Source organism: Ursus maritimus, unplaced genomic scaffold (assembly GCF_017311325.1).
Source record: "Ursus maritimus isolate PB19 unplaced genomic scaffold, ASM1731132v1 scaffold_13, whole genome shotgun sequence".
NCBI classification, from domain to species: domain Eukaryota; kingdom Metazoa; phylum Chordata; class Mammalia; order Carnivora; family Ursidae; genus Ursus; species Ursus maritimus.
In genome coordinates this window covers 41,172,520-41,199,249 of record NW_024423675.1, presented here as the reverse complement: position 1 = coordinate 41,199,249, position 26,730 = coordinate 41,172,520, and the positions used below count along the sequence as shown (strand labels likewise).

General features: G+C 38.3%; 2 protein-coding genes across 3 annotated transcripts in view; one reads left to right on the top strand and one right to left on the bottom strand.

The window, feature by feature from the left end:
* Positions 1 to 9,660, top strand: part of SLC2A12 (solute carrier family 2 member 12) — a 56,897-nt gene extending 47,237 nt beyond the window's left edge. For both annotated transcript variants that reach the window (XM_040627813.1, XM_040627812.1), the window contains one exon: positions 5,383 to 9,660. In XM_040627813.1, coding sequence (XP_040483747.1) covers positions 5,383 to 5,536 — 154 coding nt within the window. In that variant the 3' untranslated portion in view covers positions 5,537 to 9,660. The remainder of the gene's footprint in view (positions 1 to 5,382) is intronic.
* The window catches only part of TBPL1 (TATA-box binding protein like 1), a 32,845-nt gene continuing 15,417 nt past the window's right edge, over positions 9,303 to 26,730 (bottom strand). The window contains exons 2-7 of the mRNA XM_008691073.1: positions 17,296 to 17,474; positions 14,984 to 15,066; positions 14,764 to 14,827; positions 12,031 to 12,134; positions 11,832 to 11,926; positions 9,303 to 9,835 (exon numbers count right to left, since the gene is read on the bottom strand). Of these exons, the coding sequence (XP_008689295.1) occupies positions 9,756 to 9,835; positions 11,832 to 11,926; positions 12,031 to 12,134; positions 14,764 to 14,827; positions 14,984 to 15,066; positions 17,296 to 17,430 (561 nt within the window). The 5' untranslated portion in view covers positions 17,431 to 17,474 and the 3' untranslated portion in view covers positions 9,303 to 9,755. The remainder of the gene's footprint in view (positions 9,836 to 11,831; positions 11,927 to 12,030; positions 12,135 to 14,763; positions 14,828 to 14,983; positions 15,067 to 17,295; positions 17,475 to 26,730) is intronic.

Sequence of the window (26,730 nt, the reverse complement as noted above, 5' to 3'; positions counted from 1 at the left end):
ACAAAACTTAGGAAAAGCCAATATTTCTATCTGGTAGACCCCCAGAAGGAGACATCCCTAGCAACGTATGATTTGGCTTTCTAAAACACAACAAAACTTACTCATTCAGGAACAGGGTGGGGAAGAAATCTGTCTAAATTGGTAAAGCTCTGAATTATGAAATGTTTTTGAAGGAATCACATTTCTGTAACTTTTGAGTCATGTAATTATTCAATTTAAATCCAAACCTCCAGTTATAAAGTGCAAAGTAAGGGAAATCCAAAAGCCAAGACACTGGCAACCCTAGACGGACCGCACGGGTGCTGTGTGTTGAAGAGCAAGTCTAGATACTAGGTCTGATGCAAAGAATTATAAAAGATGAGGGGGCAGAACAATCCTGCAGGTGAAACTCCCAGCAGCAGCGAAAGCACCTACTGGGGTGTGTGTCGTGGGGCAGCCCAGCACTGCGGGGAGAGAGGAGACAGTCGCTCTTGGAAACCTTGGCTGACTCCTATTTCTGTGGACTACGGAGCCTGAGGTTGGTCTCAGCTTGAAGCAGCAGGTGACAAAGGCTTTTTTTTTTTTTTTTTTTTTAAGATTTTATTTATTTAGGGGCGCCTGGGTGGCACAGTGGTTAAGCGTCTGCCTTCGGCTCAGGGCGTGATCCCAGTGTTGTGGGATCGAGCCCCACATCAGGCTCCTCCGCTATGAGCCTGCTTCTTCCTCTCCCACTCCCCCTGCTTGTGTTCCCTCTCTCGCTGACTGTCTCTGTATCTGTTGAATAAATAAATAAAATCTTAAAAAAAAAAGATTGTATTTATTTATTTGAGAGAGATAGAGAGAAAAAACGCGAGCGGGGGGAGGGGGCAGAGGGAGTGGGAGAAGCAGACTCCTTGCTGAGCAGGAAGCCTGGAGCTTCAGGATTTGATCCCAGGGCCCTGGGATCAGGACCTGAGTGAAGGCAGACACTTAACTGACTGAGCCACTCAGGCCCTGGCAAAGGTTTTTAAAATGGAAATGTAAGCAGCCTGAATTGTGTCAGCTGGCTAAGTATTTATGGAATATGTATGTTAAACAAGGTTCCCTGGAGGGAAAAGTCAGAGACAAAAATAAAAAGGAAGATAAAATCCCTAATGGTATTGAGAAGTTATCCAACTAGCTAAGTACATGGAACGGGAAGCCCAGGGAGCTCGCTGGGACACAGGCTCCGAAGTGAGCTCGGACACCGTGCTAAGGGAGTCTTCACAAATTGAGGAGTTAAGGAAAAAAGTGAGTCCAATTTTGTCACCAGGGAAGGAGAGTCCTGACATGTATATCCCAATGACTTTCTAAGGAGGAGGCAAGGACACGATTTCTAATGTGAAATTAACTTCAAAGGTGATACATGCTGCTTAACATTTTCCTTTCTCATTTTTGGCATTAGGTTCTTTTGTTTCCATTTCTGCAAGGACAAGAAAACAAATATTCTTCCAAGGTTGTTTCTTATAAAATAAACAGTGAGTCAGCTGAGAGGTCAAAAAAGATTTCAGCAATAATGTAATTTGAAAGGATTTAATGTTGAACTTCTGCCCTGCCAGCCACAAACTCAAAATGGGATGTTGGCCATATTTGCTGTTTCAGCTGTGACTTTATGCTTTTCCTTAGTTTAAGTGGAAACAGAGAGAAAATGCATGAGCGAATGTTTTGGAAATATTTTAGTTCTGAGACTTAGGTTAGTTTTTGCTTCTAGCAATTTAATGTATGTGGTCGCTCCTTCCTTCATTCATCCAAACTCACTTGTTCGAGAAGTATTTACTGAGCATCTAATATGTGCCAGGCACTCACTGTTCAAGGTGCTACAGCCACATTACTCAGCGAGCAGAAATGCTGCGAGAATTAAAACATGCTGATAAGCTAGGGAGTGATTACGGGGCTACTTGTGATCAGGTGATCTGAGAAGGTTATTCTGAGAGGTAACACTTAGGATAAAATCTGGGTGATAATAAGGAGCCAACAAAGATAGGGCCAAGGAGAACTGGAGCAGGGAGAACGGCTAGCGCAAAACTAATCCGAAACACACTTGACCTGTTCCGGCCCGGAGGCTGAATCTGTGAGGTTGTTACAAAGTTCGTAGAGATGAGAGTGCAGAGCCCTGCAGGCCAGCAAGTTTGGATTTCATTCGTTTTTTTCTTTTTTTTTCCCTAAGATTTTTAATTATGTATTTATTTGAGAAGGAGAGAGAGAGAGAGAGAGAGCAAGCACTAATGAGGGGAGGGGGGCCAGAGGGAGGGCAGAGGGAGAAGGAGGGGGGAGAAGAGGGAAGCCTGGATCATGACCTGAGCCGAAGGCAGAAGCTTAATCTTAACGGACCGAGCCACCAGGTGCCCCTTGGATTTCATGCTAAGTGCAATGGGAAGCTACTAAAATACTTCAGCAGGGCGTGAGGGGAGCTGACTGACATTGTGCAGGGGGCCACGTGAGCCTCTGCCGTGGCCCAGCTGAACACGGCTGAGAGAGCACAGAGGCGCCCTGTTGAGTTTTTCTCACTTTAAATCATGACCCTTGGGGGCACCTGGGTGGCTCAGTCCATTAAGCATCTGCCTTTGGTTCAGGTCATAATCCCAGGGTCCTTGGATCAAGCCCCGCATCTCTGGTTTCCTACTCAGTGGGGAGTCGGCTTTTCCCTCTCCCTCTGCCCCTCCCCCCCACTTGTGCGCACGTGTGCTCTCTCTCTCTGCCTGTCTCAAATATATAAATTTTTTAAAAAATCATGATCATTGACTTCAAGTGGCCTTCAGTGCTGCCTGGCAATCACATATTTCCCAGGCCTATTAACTGCTTGTCTTCTAGACAACTGCTCCATACCACCTTCTCTCTCTGGGAACGTCCCCACCTCCTCGGCCCTGTTCACTCCACTGATGTCCTTGTCTCTGACTGTACTGAGGAAATGGACACAATCAGAAGGGAACTTCCATAGCCTTACACACCAACGCACACATTAGTGTTTGTACCTACATACAGCGTCACCCCTCTGGGTTCTTTCTGTTAGTGCCACCGTTGCTGTGTGAGGCCAGCCGCTTCACGCTCTCCCCCACCTCTTTCCCAGGACATTCTCCAACAGTTTTCTCTGCTCAGCCGTGCGTCTTGCACACTTCAGCTCTCTACTGGATCTCAACTTCTCACCAGCATGGAAATCTTGTGTGACTTTTTTCCCCATTAAAAAAAAAAAAAAAAAAAAGAAAAAAAGGTCTTGATTCCATTTTCCTCTTTAGCATGTGCTCTTTCTCTGCTACCATTTACAGCAAAGTTCTGGAATATTCATTGTCATCAATTCCGCTTTCTCCATTCTCTCATGAACCTGCTCCAGGGAGACGTTAACGGCTACCACCCTAGTGAAATTGCTCTAACATCCCAGCGGCCTCTACATGGCTAACCCCAGTGGTCAGTCTCACTCCTCATCGTAATGGCTAGCGTGGTGACCATCCCCAGGATTGGCCTGAGGAGAGCATGCCCTCCTTCCTGAAATACTTGTTTCCCCGCCTTCGGGGACCCACCTCTTGGTTGTCTCCTGTCAGTCGCTCCCTCAGCAGCCTCTGCTGCTTCCATCTTATCTTCCCAGTATTGTGAAGTTTTTGTGCCCTAAGATTTAGTTCTTAGATCACTTTGCTATCAGCCTCACTGGCTTATTGATCTCACATAAAGTTACTCAATGCATGCACGCATGCATAAATGAATGAATGAATGAATGAATGAATGAAAAAGAAGAGTAAGGCAATGAAGTAGTTAGGATGATACTTAAATTTTTAGCTTGAGAAACTGCACGGATGGTCAGATAGGCCAGCCAGAAAGAGCACGAGGTTCAGGGATTGAGAGATGTTTTAGATGAGTTCATTTGGAGATGACCATTAGGAAACACTTTCACTTGTCTCCTGGAATAGCACACTGCACCGCTTTTCCTTCTACCTCATTAGTCACTCCTTGGTCTCCTTTGCTTCTTCCTTCTCGTTTACACTGCTAAATACAGATGTGCCCAGGACTCAATCCTTAAGATCCGTATCTATATTCACTCTGTAAGATCTATCCCTAAGGCATTATCAGCCATAAAGTGATGACTCCCAAATGGATTTTAATCTCCAGGGTCTGATCTTTGACCTTTCAAATTTCCAAATCTGCTAACTTCACATCTTTGGTCGAAATGTCTAATAGACATCTCTGGCTTAACATGACCAAACGGAACTCTTGATTCTCAGTCCCGCTCACCCAAATGCACATACATTCCTCTGCAAACCTTCTGCCTGGGGGTTGTGGGGAGGGGGTCCTCAGGCCAGACGCTTAGGATTCACCCACGATAACCCCTACTCCTTACATCTGTACTAAGTCTCGTTAAATCTGTTAACAAAACATACCATGAACCCGACCTTTTCGACCGGTGCCATGCACAGTCCCAACCACCATCTTTTCCGTGGACTAGACTAACCTCTACATTGTTCTTCCAGCCCCTGCCCTCTCCAGTCTATCCTCGATATAGCAGTTAGACTGATCTTTTAAAGATGTCATTCCTCAGCTCAAAATCCTGTGGCTCCAATTACATTACAAATAAAATGCACACTTTTATGGCTGCCACTTACTTCTCTAAGCTCGCCTCTGTCGTTCATGATCTTTCTGGAAACACATGCTTCCAGTTCTTCACAGGGTTTCCTCCTTGTCAGTTTTTGATCAAATGTCACCTCTTTAGAGTGATGCCAGTAGTATGATCGTCACCTCCCACCTGTTTTCCTTTTTTCCTGTTTATTTTTCTCATTAGCACTTTAACTGCTTGAAATGTTACGCTTATACGCTTCTCTCCTCTATTAAAAAGTAAGCTCCTTGAAAGCAGGTCTGTATCTACTTAAGTAACGGATCAAGTGACAGGAAAAGATCTTCGAAAGAGGTTCAAAGGTGGCCTTACTTTGTTTTTAAATAAATGTAAAATACTAGGGCATATTTTTATGCTGATGGCAGTAATCCCATAGAAAAGAATTTATTAATGCAGGAGCAAGAGGGTAATGCAGAGGGTAGGCAATGCAGACACAAATACAGGCATATTGGTAGAGTTTGAGAAGAGGAGAAAACTAAAATAGGATCTGGGACATGATCCCCATTAGTTCTATGTAATACTATCTTTGGACTCTGTACGTAGGAATGCCTTGATTTTCTGGGAAGTCACCCTCCCCACCTTACCCTTTGCGTGAGATTGACCAAAGTTCGGTGATACACTGAATTTCATGATACATCAAGCCTTTGCAATAAAAATGTCTTTTTGGCTTAGCTAAAACATTACAGCCCCAGGGTGATTTAAAAAAAATAATAGCCTGTACCTTTTTTTTTTTCCCCAAGTACTATAACTAAGAGTGACATTTTCATTAGTGCCTCTTTCTCTTTCAGGAACTATGTGAAAAACAACATTTGTTTTATGAGTCATCATCAAGAGGAATTAGTGCCAAAACAGCTTCAAAAAAGAAAACCCCAAGAGCAGCTCTTGGAGTGTAAAAAGCTGTGTGGTAGGGGACAACCGAGGCACCTTTCTCCAGAGACCTAATGGCCTCAAATCTTACAAATGTTGTTAAAGAACAATTAGAAAGGTGTCTTCGTGCCAACACAATATTGGCCACTCCCATGTTTTCTCCTTAGTGTCGTGGAGCTAGTTTTAGAGACACCCTGAAATTATAAAGACAACCTTTAACCTTCACCTCTCGAAAGGTCAATGAGGTACGAGATCCCGTGATCCCTTTCTTCCTCTGCGTAGGATTCCAGGTGAAACAAATACTGGCTGGTTCAATACTTTGCACCTTTTTCACAGAGCAGCCTTTGAAAAACTACGAACTAGCAATGCGATCAACTTTTGCCTTAAGGTATGTACGTACGGAGGCCGCTTGCGGCTTTATGATTCAGACACCTAAGTGGCCTGAACACGAGCGTACAGTTTTTTGCCCACTACGACGGTACTTGCACTGGGCCTTCTGTCAAAAAGAACCAGGACACAACGTGAATAATTGCGCCTACATCCTAGATTAGCAGGAGAGGATCCTGGCTGGGATTTCAGTGATGATGCCTAATTATCGTTCAATAAGTACAAAGATTATGCAGCTTATTTTATGAATTATGAACTACAGTGTAATGCAAAATACCCTTTTATGAATTTTATGTATAAAACGTTAAAAAACAATTCTGCAACAGTTGAGAAAAATAAACACTGTTCCACCCATTTTAAAAAAATACGACTAGAAAGGACAATTTCAAAATCCTGGGACCATTTTTATTTAGTAGTACCTGTTAGTAAAACCTTAGAAAAGGAGTCAGGCCATTAGGTTATTAATCCAAATCTCTAATCAAGTAGGTGTGAGTTATTGAGTCAAGCTGATACCACTCTCCTTGGAAGGCTTTCGTGATGACTGAAGAGCGATCCATATAGCCTCCTGCAACTCTTTGCACTCCTCAGGACGACCACTACCTCGGGTTACGGCACACGGGCTGTAGCTGCTGCTGACCTTCAGATGACTGCGGATGTAGTGAGTGACATTCAGCCATCAGGACGATTCCCTCACCATGTTCTCTAGGATGAAACGGAGGTCACCAACTGTACCGGAAACTTGGGTTTTGCCCACACCACAATGAATTGCTCTCTTCTGTTTTTCTCCAGTTGAATATTAAGACTCGGTGAGGTATTTTACCGATGTGCATATGATGACAGAAAATCTACAATAAAGAATCTCGATCTACTTAAGTAGTGACCCATTAAATTACTATTATAAGCCATGGGAGACACACGAACACTTAAAGCATGAACAACCTAACTTGAAAAAGAATAAAACATTATGACCAGCCTGAAGAAAAGAGAATCCTAAGGGCCAAAACCCTTTGTTATTTAGACTGGAATTTTCCTATTGGCCCCTAACAAACTGTCCCAGTTTGATATAAGGGTATATGATCTAGGAATTCCCCTATAACGAAATGGAAAGACTATAAATCCATGCAAGTAAGAGTGAAACTGTATTAGCAGAGACTCAGGAGAATGACCGAAAGTCCTGACTGTGAAATGCATCGCATCATGAAGACTGGCAGGGAACGTTACGAGGAAGGGAGACTCGAGCTCTTACTTCTACCACGGCACATTTCCTATGCAAGTTAGAGCATGTGTTTCGTTTTCCATTTTGGAAGGAGAAGGAAAAGTGTGTTCTGTAGTGGATCAATTTAAGAAATTTATTACGACTCCTCAGTGGAATTCTATGCTGAGATGACTTTTAAAAAATCAAGACAGGTAATCGATATGAATTTTTTTTCTTTGTCAAGCATCACAGATTATAAGATATTTAACAAAACTGTTACATGTTTCCTTGGAAGTTCAAACACTGTATATATACATTAGCAATTTCTTGTTTCAGCCATTCATCACAAATGGGTAGGAAACTGTTCATAAACTTAGGGGGTTTATCACTAGTGATTTCAACTTCAGCATCTTAAACACTCTTGTATTTTTCTTTTATTATCCTGAGTCTGTAACTAAATAATTCTGTCTTCAAATTTTTACCCAATACACCCCTAACCACAGCTTTTTGATTTTCAAAAATAAAAAAGGGGGAATACTTATTTGTATGTATATATTCACAGTTTTTATTTATAAAAAAATTTACAGCACTTGTGAAGAGCCAGCAGAAGACATCAGACACGCTCATTCTTACCAGCTTTGTTAAATTTAGTGGGTTAGCCACGACACTTCGCCAGGTGATGCTCACACGGCAGCCCTGAAGCCTGAACTGGCTAGATTGTCTGTCTTCCTCTTTTCTGAGAAAGCATTCTGATGAGCTACTGAGCTACCTACTTTTCAAGTCACTTGAATACTGAAAATATTACAACATCTGGATCTGCACCTTGACCATATAATCACGTTTCCCCCTTTATTTCCTTTTTTGTGAACATCACAAAACAGGTCACTTATTACTGTTAGTTAAAGCTAAGTGGAAAATCTCAATTTTTAAAAATAGTCACCCAGAACCTGTGACTTCTTCACTGAATTGTATCATCCTCTATACTTTATAAGGTTTACCCTATTCTACTGGATCTTACAATGAAGCAAATAAACCTAATGTATAAAAAAGAGAGAGAGAGAATAAGAGAAGTTTGAAAATCACAATTAAGTCTTTCACAAGAAAGAAAATATAAAAGCTAGCCTTTGCCCCCCGACTTAAGAGTGAGAGGCACAGTAGGGGAAGGCATCGAGAGAAAAGAAGATAAAAATAAATAAAAAATAACGTATGTTGTTCAGTGCAGTTTGTAAGGTAGGTTTGGAAGACCTTATAATACGGTAAGGAAAATAAACTAGAACATGGAGGACAAGATGTGGCAAATTTTTCATGAAACTTTCAAAACATTTTGAAAATTCAGGTTTTAGTGGAAGATTGTGTTGGAATATTGTCTCTATTAAGTCCCTACTAAGAAGCTCATTGGACTGTCCACTCAGCTTTATTTCTAAGTGAAATTACTGTTGGTTCTGCTAAACTCCTGATCCCAAGCACAGGTGCACCCTGATCGCATACTACCCCCAGGGCTCTTGGGTAAGCCAGGGGCCACTGTTTCACAAATGCGTATTTACTGTAACTTTAAGAGGAGCAATCCCAAATACTGATTAGTCGCACTTCAGCTCCATTAAATAGGACACAGCAAGGGGAAAGACGTATCTTGCAAAATGGCTTTCAAGTTCAAGTTGAACTATATTATAATTATACTGTGGCACAGAGGCAGCTTGTGGGCACTTCTTGTTAAAACAGCACAATGTATCAACTTCTGACAAGACTCTTAGTATAGCCTTCAGCACCAACCTAAGATTACTACTTTCCTACAACTAGAGGTGAGTCTTACCAGAATAACAAAAGGACATTTGAGGTACAACCCATCACAGCTTCTTTCTCATATCCATCTTGTAGGTAAGAGGCTTTGCTTTTTAAAACTACACTTTTATAACTTTTAAAAGATATTTAACATTTTCTATCATATTAAATTAGCAACAGAAAACATTATGCTTAATCTATAAAGTTCTACTCCGGTTTGCTCCCTAGAGTTTATATACATCCTTTTATTTCTAATCTGCAAGAAAAAAAATTCCTATTTGATATTTGGTAACAGAGCAGTAAAAGATACTATACACATGTGGCATATATATATTTACAAAATACACTTCAAAAAGAAGCCAACACACTTTAGCAAAAGTCTAAGCTTGCATAGATTAAAAAGAAAAAAGAATTATGAATACAATTTTTGTTAAAATAGAAAATGGGGAATAAAAGTTACAGAATGGATATGAAGAGAGATCTTTTCCAAACTTTTATTTGTGCACATTCAATTGAAAAAGATAACTTTTACAGGTTCTTTGGTGCCCATATTCAGCATACAAAAATGTAAAAGACTATTCACAAATAAAACACGTTAGCTCAAACCGGGAAGAAATAATGACATAACGAAACAATTTAAGGTAGTGCACACTGTGACAGCTCTGCTTACGGGGACATGAGAATTACTGCGAAAATAAATAGAATGTCCTTTTGTAAAAGCAGCAATGTCATGTCTTGTAAACTTCCTTTTTATATTACAGCAAGGTTTGAAATAAAATCCAAAGGGCCTGGAGCTTACACTGTAGCCGTGAATGAATAAAAGAGTCTATTTCCTCAATTACCGTTGGTCCAGTTTTCCTTTTGTTTTGAGTCCAATGTGCAGCAGGTTTTAAAAGGTGCTCCGTTAGGGATTCTAACCAATTACGTGATGAATTATAAAATTTCTTTCCTGCTTTCAAACACAAATGGGTAAATCTGTTCCACAGCAGTCGCAACGGCCTTTACGTTGGGCCCTGTAACAAACACAACGGCGGAAGACGTGAGAAGGGCGCTAGGAACGTGCACTTCCCGGAACCGGAAACATTCACATAGTTTAGACTAGCGGATTAATTGTTTAAAAAAAAGATCTACACTTTACATAACTATACAGTCAAAATACAAACCAAGAGAATAAAATTTGTTTCTGAACAATTCAACGAAATCTGAAACACAAAATGCTATTATTCATCTTGTTTTCGGGCAGTGTGAAGACAGTATCTATAAAAATCACATCTAATGGCGCTGTTAGGTGCTGATTAAAGGAAGAAATGATAAACGGGACCAGACACTTTGGTCACTATCCGTTTGGTCACTATAGCCTGGCTTTCAGTTAGGCTACTTCTGATGCTCACAGGAGTACTGAGGAACCCAGCAACGTAAAACAAAGCTGCTTCCAAGGTATTGGAAAACTGCAGAGTTGTTATTAAGTGGTCTAAACCCCCCCCCCCCCAGATTTACTAGTGCTTGCTACCCACCACATGTTTATTATTAAGCTGGCCATTCATCCTCACAGCTTACTCAGTAAACAGGGGAACACACATGTGGGAAGGGGGTGCCAGTATATGTGAATTAATCCATATAATGCTAGGAATAACTTTTTTTAAATGTACTCTTCCATTTAAATAGCTAAAAAGAAACAATGAAAAGATTTTCATAAAACTTATTTTGAATAAAAACGGGTTCACTAAAGTACACTTAATTCTCTTGAAAGATGCTGAAAACGTACATACTGTACCCACCGTGAACTCTCTGAAGGTACTGACCACGTGTTATCCGGGTCTGCTCCTTACTGATTCCCCTCCCCCCCGCCTTTGCCTATGGGAACCACTCAGTATCTGTTCACTGAATCATTAACATTTCATAGGATGTTCCTGATGTAAATATATAATGTATACTAATTAACCCAATTATCTTCAGCTCGTTATTACGCTGTTTAATTATCTAATAACTCAGTAAATATAGATTTTACCTATGCATCGTAAACTCTATACTTAGCAGGGACTTATCGATCAATAGACTTTGGGGCCTCTCAGAAGTCTGGGCTCCAAAATGTAGAGAGAGACAGTTGAAAGAAGGGAACAAACGGATTTGTTCCCCATCACTCCATTTTCAGATACAAGCATGACGCTGGCAGTAGGCTTTAAAAGTCTCCAAGGAAGATGTGAAAACCCGTAAGATGAGTCAAAACTAAGCTTCCTTGTTCAGAGTCTAGAGGTGTCAATAATGTGTATTTTCCTCTAAGAATTGAAGGAATACAAAGAAAAATTCAAGAACACCAAAGAAATTTCCTGAACTCAATTTAGCTGAAGGTTGGGCCTGACTTCCAAGTGATGCTTCTATACCATTATAAAGACGGTACCTTTAAGCCATCCTGTGTGCTAACTAATGCTCTCCACGCCTAGTCGCTTGAAACCACCCCTTGCAAATACTTATAAAAGATATAGAATGAAATACACGTAAGACATGACATATAGGTACCAATGATAGTTGAATATTTTGCTTATGTCAAACCTCTTCTCTGTGAAGTTTATAAAATGAGTTTCTCTTGAATATTTTAAATGCAAGACATCATAAATTAAAAAAAATATACTATGAAAATATATACTAGAATATTCTTAATAGCTCCAAACTGGAAACCATCCAAATGCTTATGGACAGTATGTTCACATCATAGATACTACACAGCAGTAAGAATGAATGATCTATAACTACATGGACTAATACAGATGAATCGCACACTAAGATAATGATGAGTGAAAGCAGACAGACCCAAAATAGCATACGTAAGATTTTAAAATAGTACATAAAAGTAGGGAAAACTAAACTACAGTGTTAAAAGTGAGGAGACTGGCTCCCCTTGAGGAATAGAAATGCCTGAAGGGGACAAATGAGACATTATTTCCATTTTGATATGGGCACCTCGCTTGAACCATAACGGACCGTAAGCTTGGTTTCAATATCATAAAATACCTGTTACTGTGATACTTCCTGTTGAAAAAATCTGTAATGTAGCTCTTAGAGATTTTATCCGATAGCACACAGCAGGATGAAGTTCAGGTTCATAACTATACCAAAAAAAAGCCCCCCAAAAATCACAATTAATATAAATATTTACAGGCTGACAATAATTATAAATTTGGTAAGCTGTCTTCATTCTTCAAAGACTTACCTAGCATGAGGTCTATTGTTCTTTGTGAATTCTGGCAAACGGATTTCAAATGGCATGTTACACACTGCCAAAACGTTAACGACCTTAAAATCTGTAAATATTACCTGTAGGAGAGAAGAACTCAATGAACTGTTTTGAAACAAAAATTTACTCCTCAGAAAACAAAACCTGCTCATCCGGGCAATTGTAACTAATTGTTTCAATCCTTAAGAATTAGAGCAACCAAGAAAGAACAGGCACATCTTAAACACTGAGACAGTATTTTAGGTTATCAGTGATTTCTTAATGCCATGCAGTTGACCCTCGAACAATACAGGGATTAGTGCCCCTGGCCAGTCAGGAGTCTATGCATTACTTCTGACTCCCCAAAAACTCAACTACTCATAGCCTACAGTTGACTGGAAGCCTTACCCATAAAACAGTCAATTAATACATATTTTGTATCTTATATTGCATACTGTATTCTTAACAATAAAGCTAGAGAAAATGTTATTAAGAAAATCATAAGAAAGAGAAAATACAATTATAATACTATTCTGTATTTACTGAAAAAAATCTGCATATATGTGGATCTGCACAGTTCAAACCTGTGTTGTTCAGGGGTCAACTATAATTAAAGGGAAATAAAAGGTCAAAAACTTAAAAATTAAGTGAAACCTGAGATATTTGCATGATCAAAACACCTGGTCTTTTGAATATGTTTAATTTTTTTTAATACTTTAAATGGGATATTTGATCTACTAGGATAGGATAAAGAAGAGTGATAAAAAAATTAAAAGCAGAGTTCTCCTTCTCCAGAGTCAAAATGGAAAAGTTACCATTCAAAAGTCAATAATCACTGAGTATACACTGAGCTCCAAAGGTCAGACATTTTCTTATATGCAGTAGAATCAAATGATATTTCTATGAGTGTAGTTAGATGTTTGTTTTCTTTGGGGGGTAGGGTGAGAAAATTGTTTTTAACTGGGATTTTTCTCAACACTTCCAATGTTATGCTAAGACAAGAAGCTCCAAGACTGAAAAGTAACTTCAGCCACTCCTACCAATAATCTGAATGGTTCTATCTTATTATTATGTTTTGAAATGTTCCCAGTAAAATCACAATTCTGGATTAACTGTTCTGCAGCTGAGTACTTACACATGGCAGTTGATGAAAGTCACAAAACTGTCCAAAGTGACATCACCATGAGTCAAGACTCTCAATATTGCCACTTTCCTCGAGCACCAACCCTTCCCCTACCCACCAGCACTTCCATGCCTTTCTAGCACCTCCCACCTCAGGGAAGACTGAAGAGTCAGAAAAAAACTCAACTTTCCACCAGTGCTCATTCAAATTCCATCCAACCTGGACCCACCTCTTTGAGGACCACAGCTCACCTTTTTCTTTCATTTACTCATTATTTCCAAGTGACGTAACAAGTCCTTAATATGTACTAGTTTTACTCAAATTTATGCCTCCATAAAATTGTATCTGATAAAGTTAACCTGCCAGCAACGGTCACTTTACATGTGAGAACCCGCCAACCAGTGTGTACTTTTTGTGGACTACATCATGGATTTGACACAGCAAGCCAATCTTACAAATGTCCCTTTCTATACAATGTGCATTTTGTTTTGGATTTATGTCATTTTTAATACATCTGATTTTACAGAATGCAGTCTTTTCTGAGTTCTTTTTTTTTTTTTTTTTAAGATTTTATTTATTTATTTATTTATTTGACAGAGATAGAGACAGCCAGCGAGAGAGGGAACACAAGCAGGGGGAGTGGGAGAGGAAGAAGCAGGCTCATAGCGGAGGAGCCTGATGTGGGGCTCGATCTCAGAACGCCGGGATCACGCCCTGAGCCGAAGGCAGACGCTTAACCGCTGTGCCACCCAGGCGTCCCTTTTCTGAGTTCTTATACAAGGTGTATAGTTGGTATTATTTATTCAGGTGAATTCTTTTCAACTTACAAGAGCATGTACAGTTATTTCCAAAGCACAGATTACATAAATTCTGCATATTTTAAATAATCACAATTCCCTGTTATAATGGTATGTTCTCACTAATCATAATATGTAGGAACGCTGTTTACTCTTAGCCGTTAAATGCACAGATGTATGCAAGTTCCACTCTAGTATCTTTTTTCTTCTTTATAATGTATGTGATAGCTATCTATAAATAAAAACAAATACACTCCCTACTCATCATCCAGACATACACTCTTGAGATGATCAAAAACGAGATTTTTTTGGTGAGAAGTGAACACCCTAAAAGAGTTGAAAAGGCAGTTCGCTTGTAAGGCAACAAGTCTCTCAATGAACAAGGGGTTAGCGAAAAAGCCAGGATTCTTTACAAGTACTCACATGGATGAGAGTTCGCTACTAAATTTTTGTACTGAAGGACAGTAAGAAAAAGGCCAATCATGAGAAGAGTTATCTGTGTGATTTTTTTTTTTCCTTAAAGATTTTGTTTGTTTGACAGAGAGAGAGAGCATGCACAAGGAGGGGGAGTGGCAGAGGGAGAGGGAGAAGTAGGACTCCCGGAGAGCAGGGAGCCCTGATAAGGGCCTCGATCTCAGGACCCTGAGATCATGACTTGAGCCGAAGGCAGATGTTTAATTGACTGAGCCACCCAGGCACCTCTCTGTGTGATTTCTTTAGTCTGTTAAATTAAAAAGTCTAACTTTATAAATTAAATCCTTTAATATTTGCAGTTTTTTGGATGTTTTGGATATTTTTTGAAAATGTTACCTGAAAACCTAGTTTCTGCAGACTGCGCGCTAAACGTCTGGCACCAAATTTAGCTTCTTCTTCACTACGGTTTTAAGGAAAGAAAAAGATTATCAGTTAGGAAATAAATTTTATACTGACAAAAATGATAAACCATACACATGATTGTAAGTCTAGAAAAATGTCCTTTCTATGACAGAAAAATCAAAAAATTAAAGTAAAAAATCCAAGTAAAATTTACCTTGTTGCTCCAGTGCAAATAATTTTTCCTGAGGACCAAATTGTAGCTGTAATTCTAGGTTTTCTAAGCTTCATTAATACTTTCTGCAAAAGAACAAAATAAAACAAAACCGTGGTTACACATTGTTAATTTTCCTTATGGTTCTGCTCCATGTGGCCATTTTAGTAAAAGTGTAACTACTACTCGACGCTTACCCAAGACTGAGATAAATAACTGTTCTCCAAATCATCCAACCTGAAATCAAGTACCATACTGAACACAAAGAACATATTAATTCAAAAGGAAATTTAATTAATTAAAAATACAAGGTCTATATAAACCTTTTACTACATACTCAAAATCAATGTCCTACAAGCATGCAAACTTTTCAGCTTTCATTCCACCCGGGTCACATAACTGGAATTTGCTATTTGCAAGGATCCCTAAAGATGCCAAACTTACTCACAACTCAGGAGTTTTACAGTAATTGTTACTATTCTCATCTGGAATATTCTTCCCTCAATAGTCTCACTTTCATTCAAGTCTCTCACCAGATGTCAGATAGACAGGCCTTCCCTGACCACTCCACCAAAGCACCCATCCCCTCCCTGCTCCCCACCTCCCACCCTGCTTTACACTGCTTCACCGTACTCATCATTACATTGTATCTTACAGCTGGAGATGCCTACTACATATTCAAGTTCAATATACAAATCTTGAGTGCAGGACAAACGTTGGAGCTGAAGATGTAATTTCAGATTCCTTAGATATGAAAGGCATTTAAGGTTGTGGGTTTGAATGAAATTATCTACAGAGTAAGCATAAATCAGTCAAGGACTAAGGTCCAAGAGAACAATGTGAATTTAAATTTTCATTGCAATTTTCATTTATGGAAATATTATATGCCCATTATGCATAAGAGATAAATGTTTACTGAATACTGTAACATATAAATGAATCAGACATTTCTCCTCAAAACTTTTATTATTTTTTGAGTTTCGCCCTTTCTCTGTCATATGTTATATTATCAAACTAGAAAGCTAGTAAGTCTGGAAGGATAAAATTTACCAAAGAGCCAAATAAAACTTGAACTAAAAGATACTACAAAACTTCATACGCAAGTGGCTGCGAAACACTAAACTGAGTTTATTCTGCATTTAATTGTCTTCCACCACCACCTTAGCCATCAATTCAGCTTTTTCAATTAACCTTCTATGAAAGAGGACTTCCCTGTCACATGGCATGCTCAAGTTCCAAAGCAGTATTAGGCATTTTACTCTCTAACCTCCTTAGCAGATATATTTATTCCTTTATTTAGGTGACAATGGCATTACTGATCTTTAATTGTGGGTCACTGCAATTTTTATTTGAATTTAATTCATCATAACTTAGTTTCTAGTACTAACAGCTAATGATAATTTACTGAGGTACACTGGCACCTAATTTTTAGAGCTTAGAGCCTTCATACGCATTCATAATTTTCATAATAAATGTGTAAGATATACATTTCAACATCATTTGGTTTATAAAAGCCAGTGAACACACACTGTCACTTGTAATGTTAATCTCAGTAAGGTTAAAAGCAAGTTATTAATGCTTTTATTTTAAATGTTACAGGTCTAACAAAAACTAAAATTTATAGTGTCCAGGTCAGGATAGGAATCACATTATTTTCAGCAATTCGTTACTAAAGAATACCAACTACTTTGGCTAAATAAAGAGGGGTATTACAATATGCTACAAAAATTACAACACATATTAGGGCATCATTCATATCATACAACATTCATGTAACTAAAAAAACTATATATATAGATATTTTTAAAGATTTATTTATTTGAGAGAGTGAAAGCGAGAGAGTGGGGGGAGGACTAGAGGAGAGAGGAACTTAAGCAGACTCTGCGTTGAGAGCAGAGCCTACGCGGGGCTCCATCTCACGACCCTGAGATCAGAACCTGAGCCCAGGACCTGAGCCGAAACCAAGAGTCTGACACTTCACTGACTGTGCCACCCAGGAGCCCCGAAAAAATGATATCTGAATAAGTATATACCACATACACATGTCCCCGTCTTCATTTAAAAGAAACTGAGAGAACAATAAAATTCTAGTAGCCTGTGAATTCTTTGCTAAGACCTGGAGACAGGGAACATCCAAAAGCTGACACTTCCGGGGAGGTGGGGCCACTTCTATGAGGCTCAATATCGTATTCAGTACACCTGGCACATGGTAAGGTGCTCAGAAACTGTCTGTATACAGAATATGTTTTAGAATATGATTCAGAGCACTATACAATTAGTCTATGCAGCACACATACCAAAATTTAGATACTTACTCCAACATCACGCTTATAAATTACATTTGCTCCCTCCAAAGCAATCTTCCTTAAGTTCAAATGGCATCTTGTTCTAAAAACACAGACTACATTTGTAATTAGAATGTCCAATGCAACATCACTGTCTGCATCCATTGGGGTAGTTTAAAAACTTAGCTTCCCACCACGAAGATCACATCCTGAGAAATAAAACAAAATAAAGTAATTAAATATTCTGTTAATTAATTTTTCACAAATAGTCCTGCAAATTAAAATAGAAGAAATGAGTTACACTATTTATTTTTTAAATGTTACTCAAACCAAATCATGTCCCTTCTGTTTCCCATTAACCATTTTCAAAAAGATAACAAACGTGTCATATAAAATCTTTCAAAATCGGGGCCTAACTTGTATTCCTTACAATTAATAAGGAACTTTCACATGCCAGAAGCCTACCAGACTCATCTCCTGCTCCTTGCCTTTACAACCACTTTGTTTCAGGTATATCACAGTTATGGCAGTTCTCCAAATACATCAAGTTTAAGGGCTGGACTTTGTGGTCCCAATGTCCAATCATTAATGGTACTATAACCTACCTCATACAACTTGCCAGGGCTATAAAAAAAAAAAAAAACGACCTATTTTTCCTCTATTTTAGGTAACTGGCTTACTTGTTTAAAGGAGAAATATTAATTATATTTGTTAACAGATTTTTCTCATTTACTAGTTGCTCATTCATTATTCACTAATCAAATATATTCCACACACTGAGGACACCAGAGAAAAAATAAGTAAGACAAAATCTTTTGTCTTCACGGAGCTCTGGCAAAAAGCACACCACCATTTTTGTCAAGATCACAGTCTTCCAAAATATACCTTTCAAAACTATGATACAAGCATTTCTATAAACAAACGAAAATGAGCCCTAGTTTTTACTAAGCACATGACCCGTATCCAGCTAAAAAATTCTTTTTGACTAGGCTTCTACTTTTATTTATTTGAGAGAGTGAGAGAGAGAGAGCACGCACATGCACAAAGAGTCTCAAGCGGACTCTGTGCCCACTGCGGAGCCCATGTGGGGCTCGATCTCACAGCCCTGAGATCATGACCCAAGCCAAAACCAAGAGTCCAAAGCTCAACTGACTGAGCCACGCAGGTATCCTTAGGTTTCCACTTCTTAAAAAACAAATAACAGTAATTCAGGTCACCTAACCCACGAAGAGAAAAACAGAAAACACTAATATTACCATTATAATGACCTTTAAAGATTCTTTGAAGTTGCAATATGAAAAACTAGCATTTTTATAAGGATTCAAAATATTATATGATTAAAACAATGAAGATGCCAAGAATCCCAGTATGGAAAATTCAAGCTTGTTTTCCCTTTTAGTGTTTGATAGAACGTAAGTCAGGCCAAGCCTTGCAGCACCTCTCTGGGATGAGGGAGCATTCAGCTCTGTGTACCACTTGTATCTTACCTTCATCAGGTTTTCTCACATTTATACTCCCTTCAATCTGCTTATCTTCTTGTTCTGTTGTTTTTGTGTATGTCTGAGCAACCTCAAATAATTTTTATGTACAAGGAGTGGAGGAGGGGTAGCAGTGGATAGATATATGAGTAGACAGATTAATAAAGAGGGCAGAGGCAGTTATCAATACTGATCTCAAACAGAGATCAATATCTGACTCACCACTTAACCAGTTAGGAGAACCTGACAAGTTATGCAATCTATCCGGGGCTCAGTCTTCTCATCTGTGGCATGAAATACAGTGCCCCACCAGAAAGTGTTGTAGGGATTATAGAGAAAGTATAAAACGTGCTTAGTGAATATATCTGGTAACAGTAACACAAAAATGACAGTTAATATAAATCGAATACATTTAAATCAACAGGCAGAGCAGAGATACCTTAGTATCGTTTCCCATGATTATATTACAACCCGGATATTGAGCAATCTAGACCTCTCCAGGTTTCCTACGTTCCTATAAAAACTGTGCAATAACTATGAGGTAAAGAAGCTCTTAGTGTTTACCTCAACACCCATTCCATCCTTCCTTCACAATGAACAGAACCCAACAGAATCTAGCTGGGTACACCGTGGGAGAAATAAAATACTCTACATACCTTCAAGGCTCCCTGGTAACAGGTATAGCCAAGAGGCCACATGGCCCCGTCATGGTTAATGAAATGTAAAATGAAATGGTTTTGTGTCTTTTGGGAAGAAAAGACTGCTTAGAGTGACCAAACTAAGCCAGCAAAGACCCCTTTCCACCCTTCTTCACTTTTATTGCCTGGAGTTTGGATGTAAGAGTTGGAGCTCAAACAGCCATTTGAGATCATGAGACTATGTGATAAGGACAGTGGAACAGGAAGACAGAAGACGCCTGAATCCCCCATACAGTGAAACTCCTTATTATCCCTGCACTTCCTAATGCCAGACTTGACGAATGAGAGAGAAAAATAAATTTCCCTATCAAGGCCCACATATGTCAGATTTTTAGTATATGCCGCCAAACCTGATCCTAATGGATACACATCCCATGAGACAGGCTACAGAAAGCACTACTTAAAAGAGAAACTATGCCAAATTTACTGTTTCACACAGATTTTTTTATATCAAACAGGTTAAAACAAGTTAAGGGAAGAAACTAAGGGCAACATACAGGGTAAAAATAAGTCAACAGAGTATGTGTAAAGCAAACCTTGGTGAACCCAAAGAAGCCTTGAAATTAATACAAAATAGGTGATTGTGTCAGTACTTGAGCAACTTAAATTCTAAAAATAAGGTCACAGGCATAGTTCATCTTAAGTTACTCAATGTTCATATTTTACATGAATATAATCTGGCAAGCAGCCTCAGAAAATACTATTGCTCAGAAAATACTATCGCTGGTTTTAAATCAAGGATACATTATGAAGTCAATACTTAAAAAAGAAAGAGGCATCCTATAGGAAAGACTCCACATTTTTGAAGTATTATAAACAAATAATCAAAAAAAATCCCCACTTGCAATGAATTTATCTATCTTGTAAAATAAGGGAATAGTGCTGGATATTAACAAAGATTCACCCCACGGCTAACATCATACTGAATGGTGAAAAGATCAAAGCTTTTCCTCTGAGATCAGGAGCGAATCAAGGATGCCTACTTTCGCCACTTGTATTCAACATAGTATTGGAAATCCCAGCTAGAACAATTAGGCAAGAAAAAGCAAATGCATCCAAATTGGAAAGGAAAAATTAAAACTGTCACTTTTTGTGGACATGATTTTAAATAGAGAAAACCCTAAAGATTCCAACAAAACAGCTGTAACTGATAAATGGATTCAGTAAAGTTGCAAGATACAAAATCAATATATAAAATCTGTTCTATTTCTATACATTTGCAACAAACTATCAGAAAGATAAATTTTAAAAACTCACTTCACAACTGCATCAAAAAGAATAAAATACCCAGGAATGAATTTAAACAAGGGAGGTGAAAGACCTATACACTGAAAACTGTAAGACACTAATGAAAGAACCTGAAAAATAAACAAATAAATGAATACACCATACTCGTGGATTAAAAGAATATCATTAAAACATCCATACCACCACAAAACAATCTACAGATTCGATGCAATCTCTATCAAAATTCCAATGGTATTTTTCACAGAAATAGAACAAATAATTCTAAAACTTGTATAGAACCATAAAAGCAATCTTGAGAAAGAACAAAGCTGGACTCTGATTTCAAACTATATTACAAAGCTACAGTAATCTAAACAGTATGGTATTGGCATAAAAACAAGCACAGAGATCAATAAAACAGAATAGAGCTCAGAAATAAAACCCATGCATATACAGTCCACTGATTTATGAAAAAGGAGGTGAATATATACAATGGGGAAAAGACAGTCTCTTCAGTAAGTGGTGTTAGGAAAACTGGACAGCCACACTCAAAAGAATAAAACTACACTGTCTTATACCATACACAAAAATTAACTCAAAATGGATTAGAGACTTAAATTGAAAACCTGGAACTATAAAACTAGAAGAAAACCGGTGGTAAGCTCCTTTGTACAAATCTTTGCATTGAATTTTTGGATCTAACTTTATTTTTTTTTAATGATTATTTATTTATTTATTATTTATTTATTTAGGGAGAGAGAGACAGCACCCCTATGTTCATCACAGTATTATTTACAACAGCCAAGATATGGAAACAACCTAGTGTCCATCAATGAGTGAATGGATAAAAAAGATGTGGAATATGTATATATACAATGGAATACTTCTCAGCCATAAAAAACAATGAAATCTTGCCATTTGCTACAACATGGATGGATCGTGAAGGCATTATGCTATGTGAAATTAAACAGAAATTTCACTTGTATGTGGAATCTAAAAAACAAAACAAATAAACAGCAACAACAAAAGCAGAGACTAAAAAATACAGAGAAGAAACTGGTAGTTGTCAGAGGGGAAGGTGGGTGTGGGGATGGGAGATATACAAGGGGGTTAAAAGGTACAAACTTCCAGTTATAAAATAAGTAATTCAGGGGGGTCAGAAGTACAGCGCAGGGAATATTAGTCAATAATATTGCAGTAACTCTGTATGGTGACAGATGGCAACTACATTTATCATCATAAGCACTTTGTAATGCATATAAATGGGGAATCACTATGTTATATACCTCAAACTAATATAATATTGTATATGTCAACTATACTTCAATTAAAGAAAGGTTAAAAACAAGAAAGAAATACCTATTGGAAAATAAGAAGCATGGAAACATAAATGACTTAAGCATTTAATCCAAGAAATCAAGTAAATAACACCCACAAATATATAAGGAAGAAAATAGTAAGATAAAAGCACAAATAATAAAAGTAAAAAAGCAAACATGGTAGAAATAAAAATTCAACCCAAATTTTAAGATTCCAATAGTTTTTTCATATAGGAGTATTAACAAATAATTTTCAATTTTTTTTGTACAGTGTAGTAAAACAACATATATATTAGTTACTATAAGAAAAATAAGTTAATTCTATTTTGATTTCAATATAATTAACAACTTTTTCACCACCCATGGTTTAATCAGGTGTTTTGTCCTGTGTCTCAAGTAAATGCCTACTATGAGTTGTCAAACATTTTCTTCTAATAAAAAGCAAAGTTCAAAACTGCACCTGTCTTAACTTCAGGAAATGTCATATTTCTAGCTTTTTATTAAATGCATTATAATTGTGGTCAAAAGTACAAACTTCCAGGTATAAAGTAAGTCCTGGGGCTATAATGTACAGCCTGGTGACTAGAGTTAATACTACTGTAGCCTATATTTGAAAGCTGGTAAGAGAGATTTTAAAAGTTCTCAACACGAGAAAAAAAATTTGTAACTATGTGTGGTGATGCACGTTAATGACATGGTGTGGTGATTATTTTGCATCTCATACATATATTGAATCATTAAGTTGTATACCTGAAACATGATGTTATATGTCAACTGCATCTCAATAAAAATTTTTAAATAGCCTTCGAAAAAAACGCATCATATTAGCTGAAGCAGCTTCTTCCTCACTCAATGATTTTAGGGATGAGAACAAGTTGTGTTTAAGGTTCTCTGACTTTCTCGTGGTATTCAAAAACATTACTTCAGTAACCATCATAACCGGCAACCTTAAAGCATTACTTGGAAAACACCGCCACCTCCTGGCTCTTAAGACAAAGTGCATCAAAGACTACAGGTATATACCTTGCAGATAATTGTGGGTTTGGTTCCAGACCACCATAATAAAGTGAATACCTCAATAAAGCAAGTCAAATGAATCTTCTGGTTTCTTAGTGCATATAAAAGTTGTGTTTGCACCACACTGTAGTCTGTTAAGTGTGCAATAGCATTATGTCTAAAAAAAAATCAATGTATATACCGTATTTGAAAGGTACTTTATTGCTAAAAAATGCTAACCATCATTTGAGCTTTTAGCAAGTCAATCTTCTTCCTGGTGGAGGGTCTTGCCTTGATGTTGATGGCTGCTGACTGATCGGGGGGTGGCTGCGGAAGGTTGGAGGCTGTGGCAATTTCTTAAAATAAGACAATAATAAAATTTGCCAGGTGGATTGATCTTCCTTTTAAGAACGGTTTCTCTATAGCATGTGATACTGTTTGATAGCATTGGGCCACTGTTGGAACTTTTTTCAAAATCAAGTCAATCCTCTCAATCTACTACACCTACTTTATCAACTAAGTGTATGTCATATTCTAAATCCCTTGTTGTCACTTCAACAACCTTCACAGCATCTTCACCAGGAATAGACTGCATCTCAAGAAAACATTTTTGCTCATCTGTAAGCAGCAGTTCCTCATCCATTCAAGTTTCAACATGAGATTGCAGCAATTCAGTCCCATCTTCAGGCTCCACTTCCACTTCTCGTTCTCTTGCTTTTTCTACCACATCTGCAGTCACTTCCTCCACTGAAGTCTTGAGCCCCTTAAAGTCATCCATGAGGGTTGAAATCCATGAGGGTTGCAATCAACATCTTCCAAACTCCCATTAATGTGGATATTTTGATCTCTTCCCATGAATCACAAATGTTCTTAACAGCACCTAGAATGGTGAATCCTTTCCAGAAGGTTTTCAATTTACTTTGCCCAGGTCTACCAGAGGAATCACTATCTGTGGCAGTTATAATCTTATGGGAATGTGTTTCTTCAATAGTAAGACTTGAAAGTTGAAATGACTCCTTGATCCATGGACTGCAGAATGGCTGCTGTGTTAGCAGGCACGAAAATAACATTAATTTCGTTGTCCATCTCCATCAGAGCTCTTGGCTGACCAGGTGCATTGTCAGTGAGCAGTAATATCTTCAAAGGAATCTTTCTGATTCCTCAACAATGGGCTTAAAATATTCAGTAAACCATGTTATAAACAGATGTGCTGTCATCCAAATTTTGTTGTTACATTTATAGAGCACAGGCAGAGTAACTTTAGCATAATTCTTAAGGGCTCTAGGATAATCAGAACGGTAAATGAGCACTGGCTTCAACTCAAAAGTCATCAGCTGCATTAGTCCCTAACAAAAGAGCCTATTCTTTGAAGCCAGGCAGGGACTTCTCCTCTCTAGCTGTGAACGCCTTAGATGGCAACTTCTTCAATCTAAAGCGGTTTCATCTACATGGAAAAACTGTTGTGTAGTGTAGCCAGCTTCACGAATGCTCTGAGCCGGACCTTCTGGAGAACTTGCTGCAGCTTCCACGTCAGCACTCGCTGCTTCACCCTGCACTTTTCTGTTACGCAGACGGCTTCCTCCCTTACACCTCATGAATCAACCTCTGCTGGCTTCAAACTTTCTTCTGCAGCTTCCTCACCTCTCCAGCCTTCACAGAACTGAAGAGAGTTACGGCCTTGCTCTGAATTAGGCTTTGGCCGAAGGGAATCTGGTGGCTGCTTTGATCTTCTATCCAGACCACTCAAATTTTCTCCATATCAGCAAGAAAGCACACATTTGTGTGTTTACTGGAGTAGTACTCTTAATTTCCTTCAAGAACTTTTCCCTTTGCATCCACAATTTGGCTTCCTGGAAAAAGAGACCTAACTTTTGGCCTATCTCAGCTTTTGACATGCCTTTCTCACTAAGCGTAATCATATCTGGCTTTTGATTTAAAGCAAGAGCTGTGTAATTCTTCCCTTCACTTAACACTTAAAGGTCACTGTAGGGTTATGAACTGGCCTAATTTCAATATTGTTGTGTCTCGGGGAATAGGGGGGCATGAGGAGAGAGGGGAACAACCAGTTGGTGGAGCAGTCAGACACACACAATTTTCTTGGTTAAGCTTGCCATCTAACATGGGTACATTTCGTGGGTACAATTACAGAGTAACATCCAAGATCACTGATCACCATAACAAATACAGTAATAATGAATAAGTGTGAAATACTGAGAGACTTATCAAAGTGTTGGAAAGATGGTGCCAATAGATTTGTTTGGTGCAGGATTGTCACAAACCTTCCATTTGCCAAAACACGGTATCTGTGAAGTGCAACAAAACCAGTTATGTCTGCACTACATTTCATATTTCCCATTGCAGGAAAGATATTTAAACTGAAAGGCTACAATAAACACTGTCATCAAAACAAGGCAAAAATACCCCTAAAATCCAGTAAAAAGCCAAAAGAACAAAACCAAATAAACCTGAGAATACAGAAAAGTAGAATCTAGCTACTTTAAAGAGTATTCAAGTTGCATCTGAGGATACTGAGGGAGGGGCCTCCACACCTTAACCACAAAATTACCACCCATGATTTGAGAAACAGCAGAAGTAGGGGAAGACTGAATACAGAACAATTTGCAAACAACATGAACCCTCATGGTCTCCTGGAAATTGCTCTTTTCTACCAGTGAGGCATGCCATCCAAGCAATCTCCTATTCTTTAAGAAGCTCTCAAAATAGCACATTAGGAAATAGACATTTTGTGCCCAGATTCCAACAGATTACTTGATAGTCTCTCAACACATGCCTGTGACCAAGCTAACATTTCGCCTTCTAAAAAGACGGTGTTCTTTCACATCTGTTTAAGAGTACAGGAGATACCTTACTTCTTAACTTTCTCTTCTGGAAATTGGTGGGATCACTGCACCTCACCAGGTGCTTTTAAGGATTAAATACGGTTATCTATGTCCAGTTCATAGCATACAACATGCGTTCATTAAATGGTAGCTATTACTGTTTGATGGATTCACAGGTAGTTGAATTTTATTATCAAATAGTATTATTTAATGAACTGATGCAAAACCTGAGAACAGTCACACTAACAGATGGAAAAAATGGAGATCACAACAGGTTAGGCAGGGGTCAGCAAACTATGGACAATGGGCCAGTGGCTATTTTGTGTAAAAAAAAAAAAAAAAAAAAAAAGTTTTATTGGAACATGCCATGCTCAAGTATTTAGCTAATGGCTCTGTGACACAGCTGAGCAGTTATTACAAAGACCAAATGACCCACGAGTCTAAAATAGTTACTGTCGGGTCCTTTAAAAAAAAAGTTTCTCAATTCCTGGGCTAACCCAATGAGGCAGTATCAAAAAATAAAATGTAACGTTGACAAATTTTAAAGCCCACATTTTTATTAAGATAAACAAAACATCTGTTTGTCATGGTCCTTGACTGAACCCTGGTTTGAACGAATGAGCTGTAAGAAGTATCTGAGGGCAATCAGTATGGATCTGAGTGATAGATGATATTGGGGAATTACTGTTCATTTTGTTATGTGGAATGATAAAAGAGTGGTTACGGAGACAAGTATGCTTGTTTTTTAGAGATGCACACTAAAATATTCAGGGAGGCATGATATGTGTATAATTTACATGAAAATACCAGCATTTTTCATTGTCTGAACTGAGTAACAATTAGATTTGGATAAGGTTTCAGATGACCCCCTCGATGTTGGCATCTTGCCACAGGAATCAAACAAATT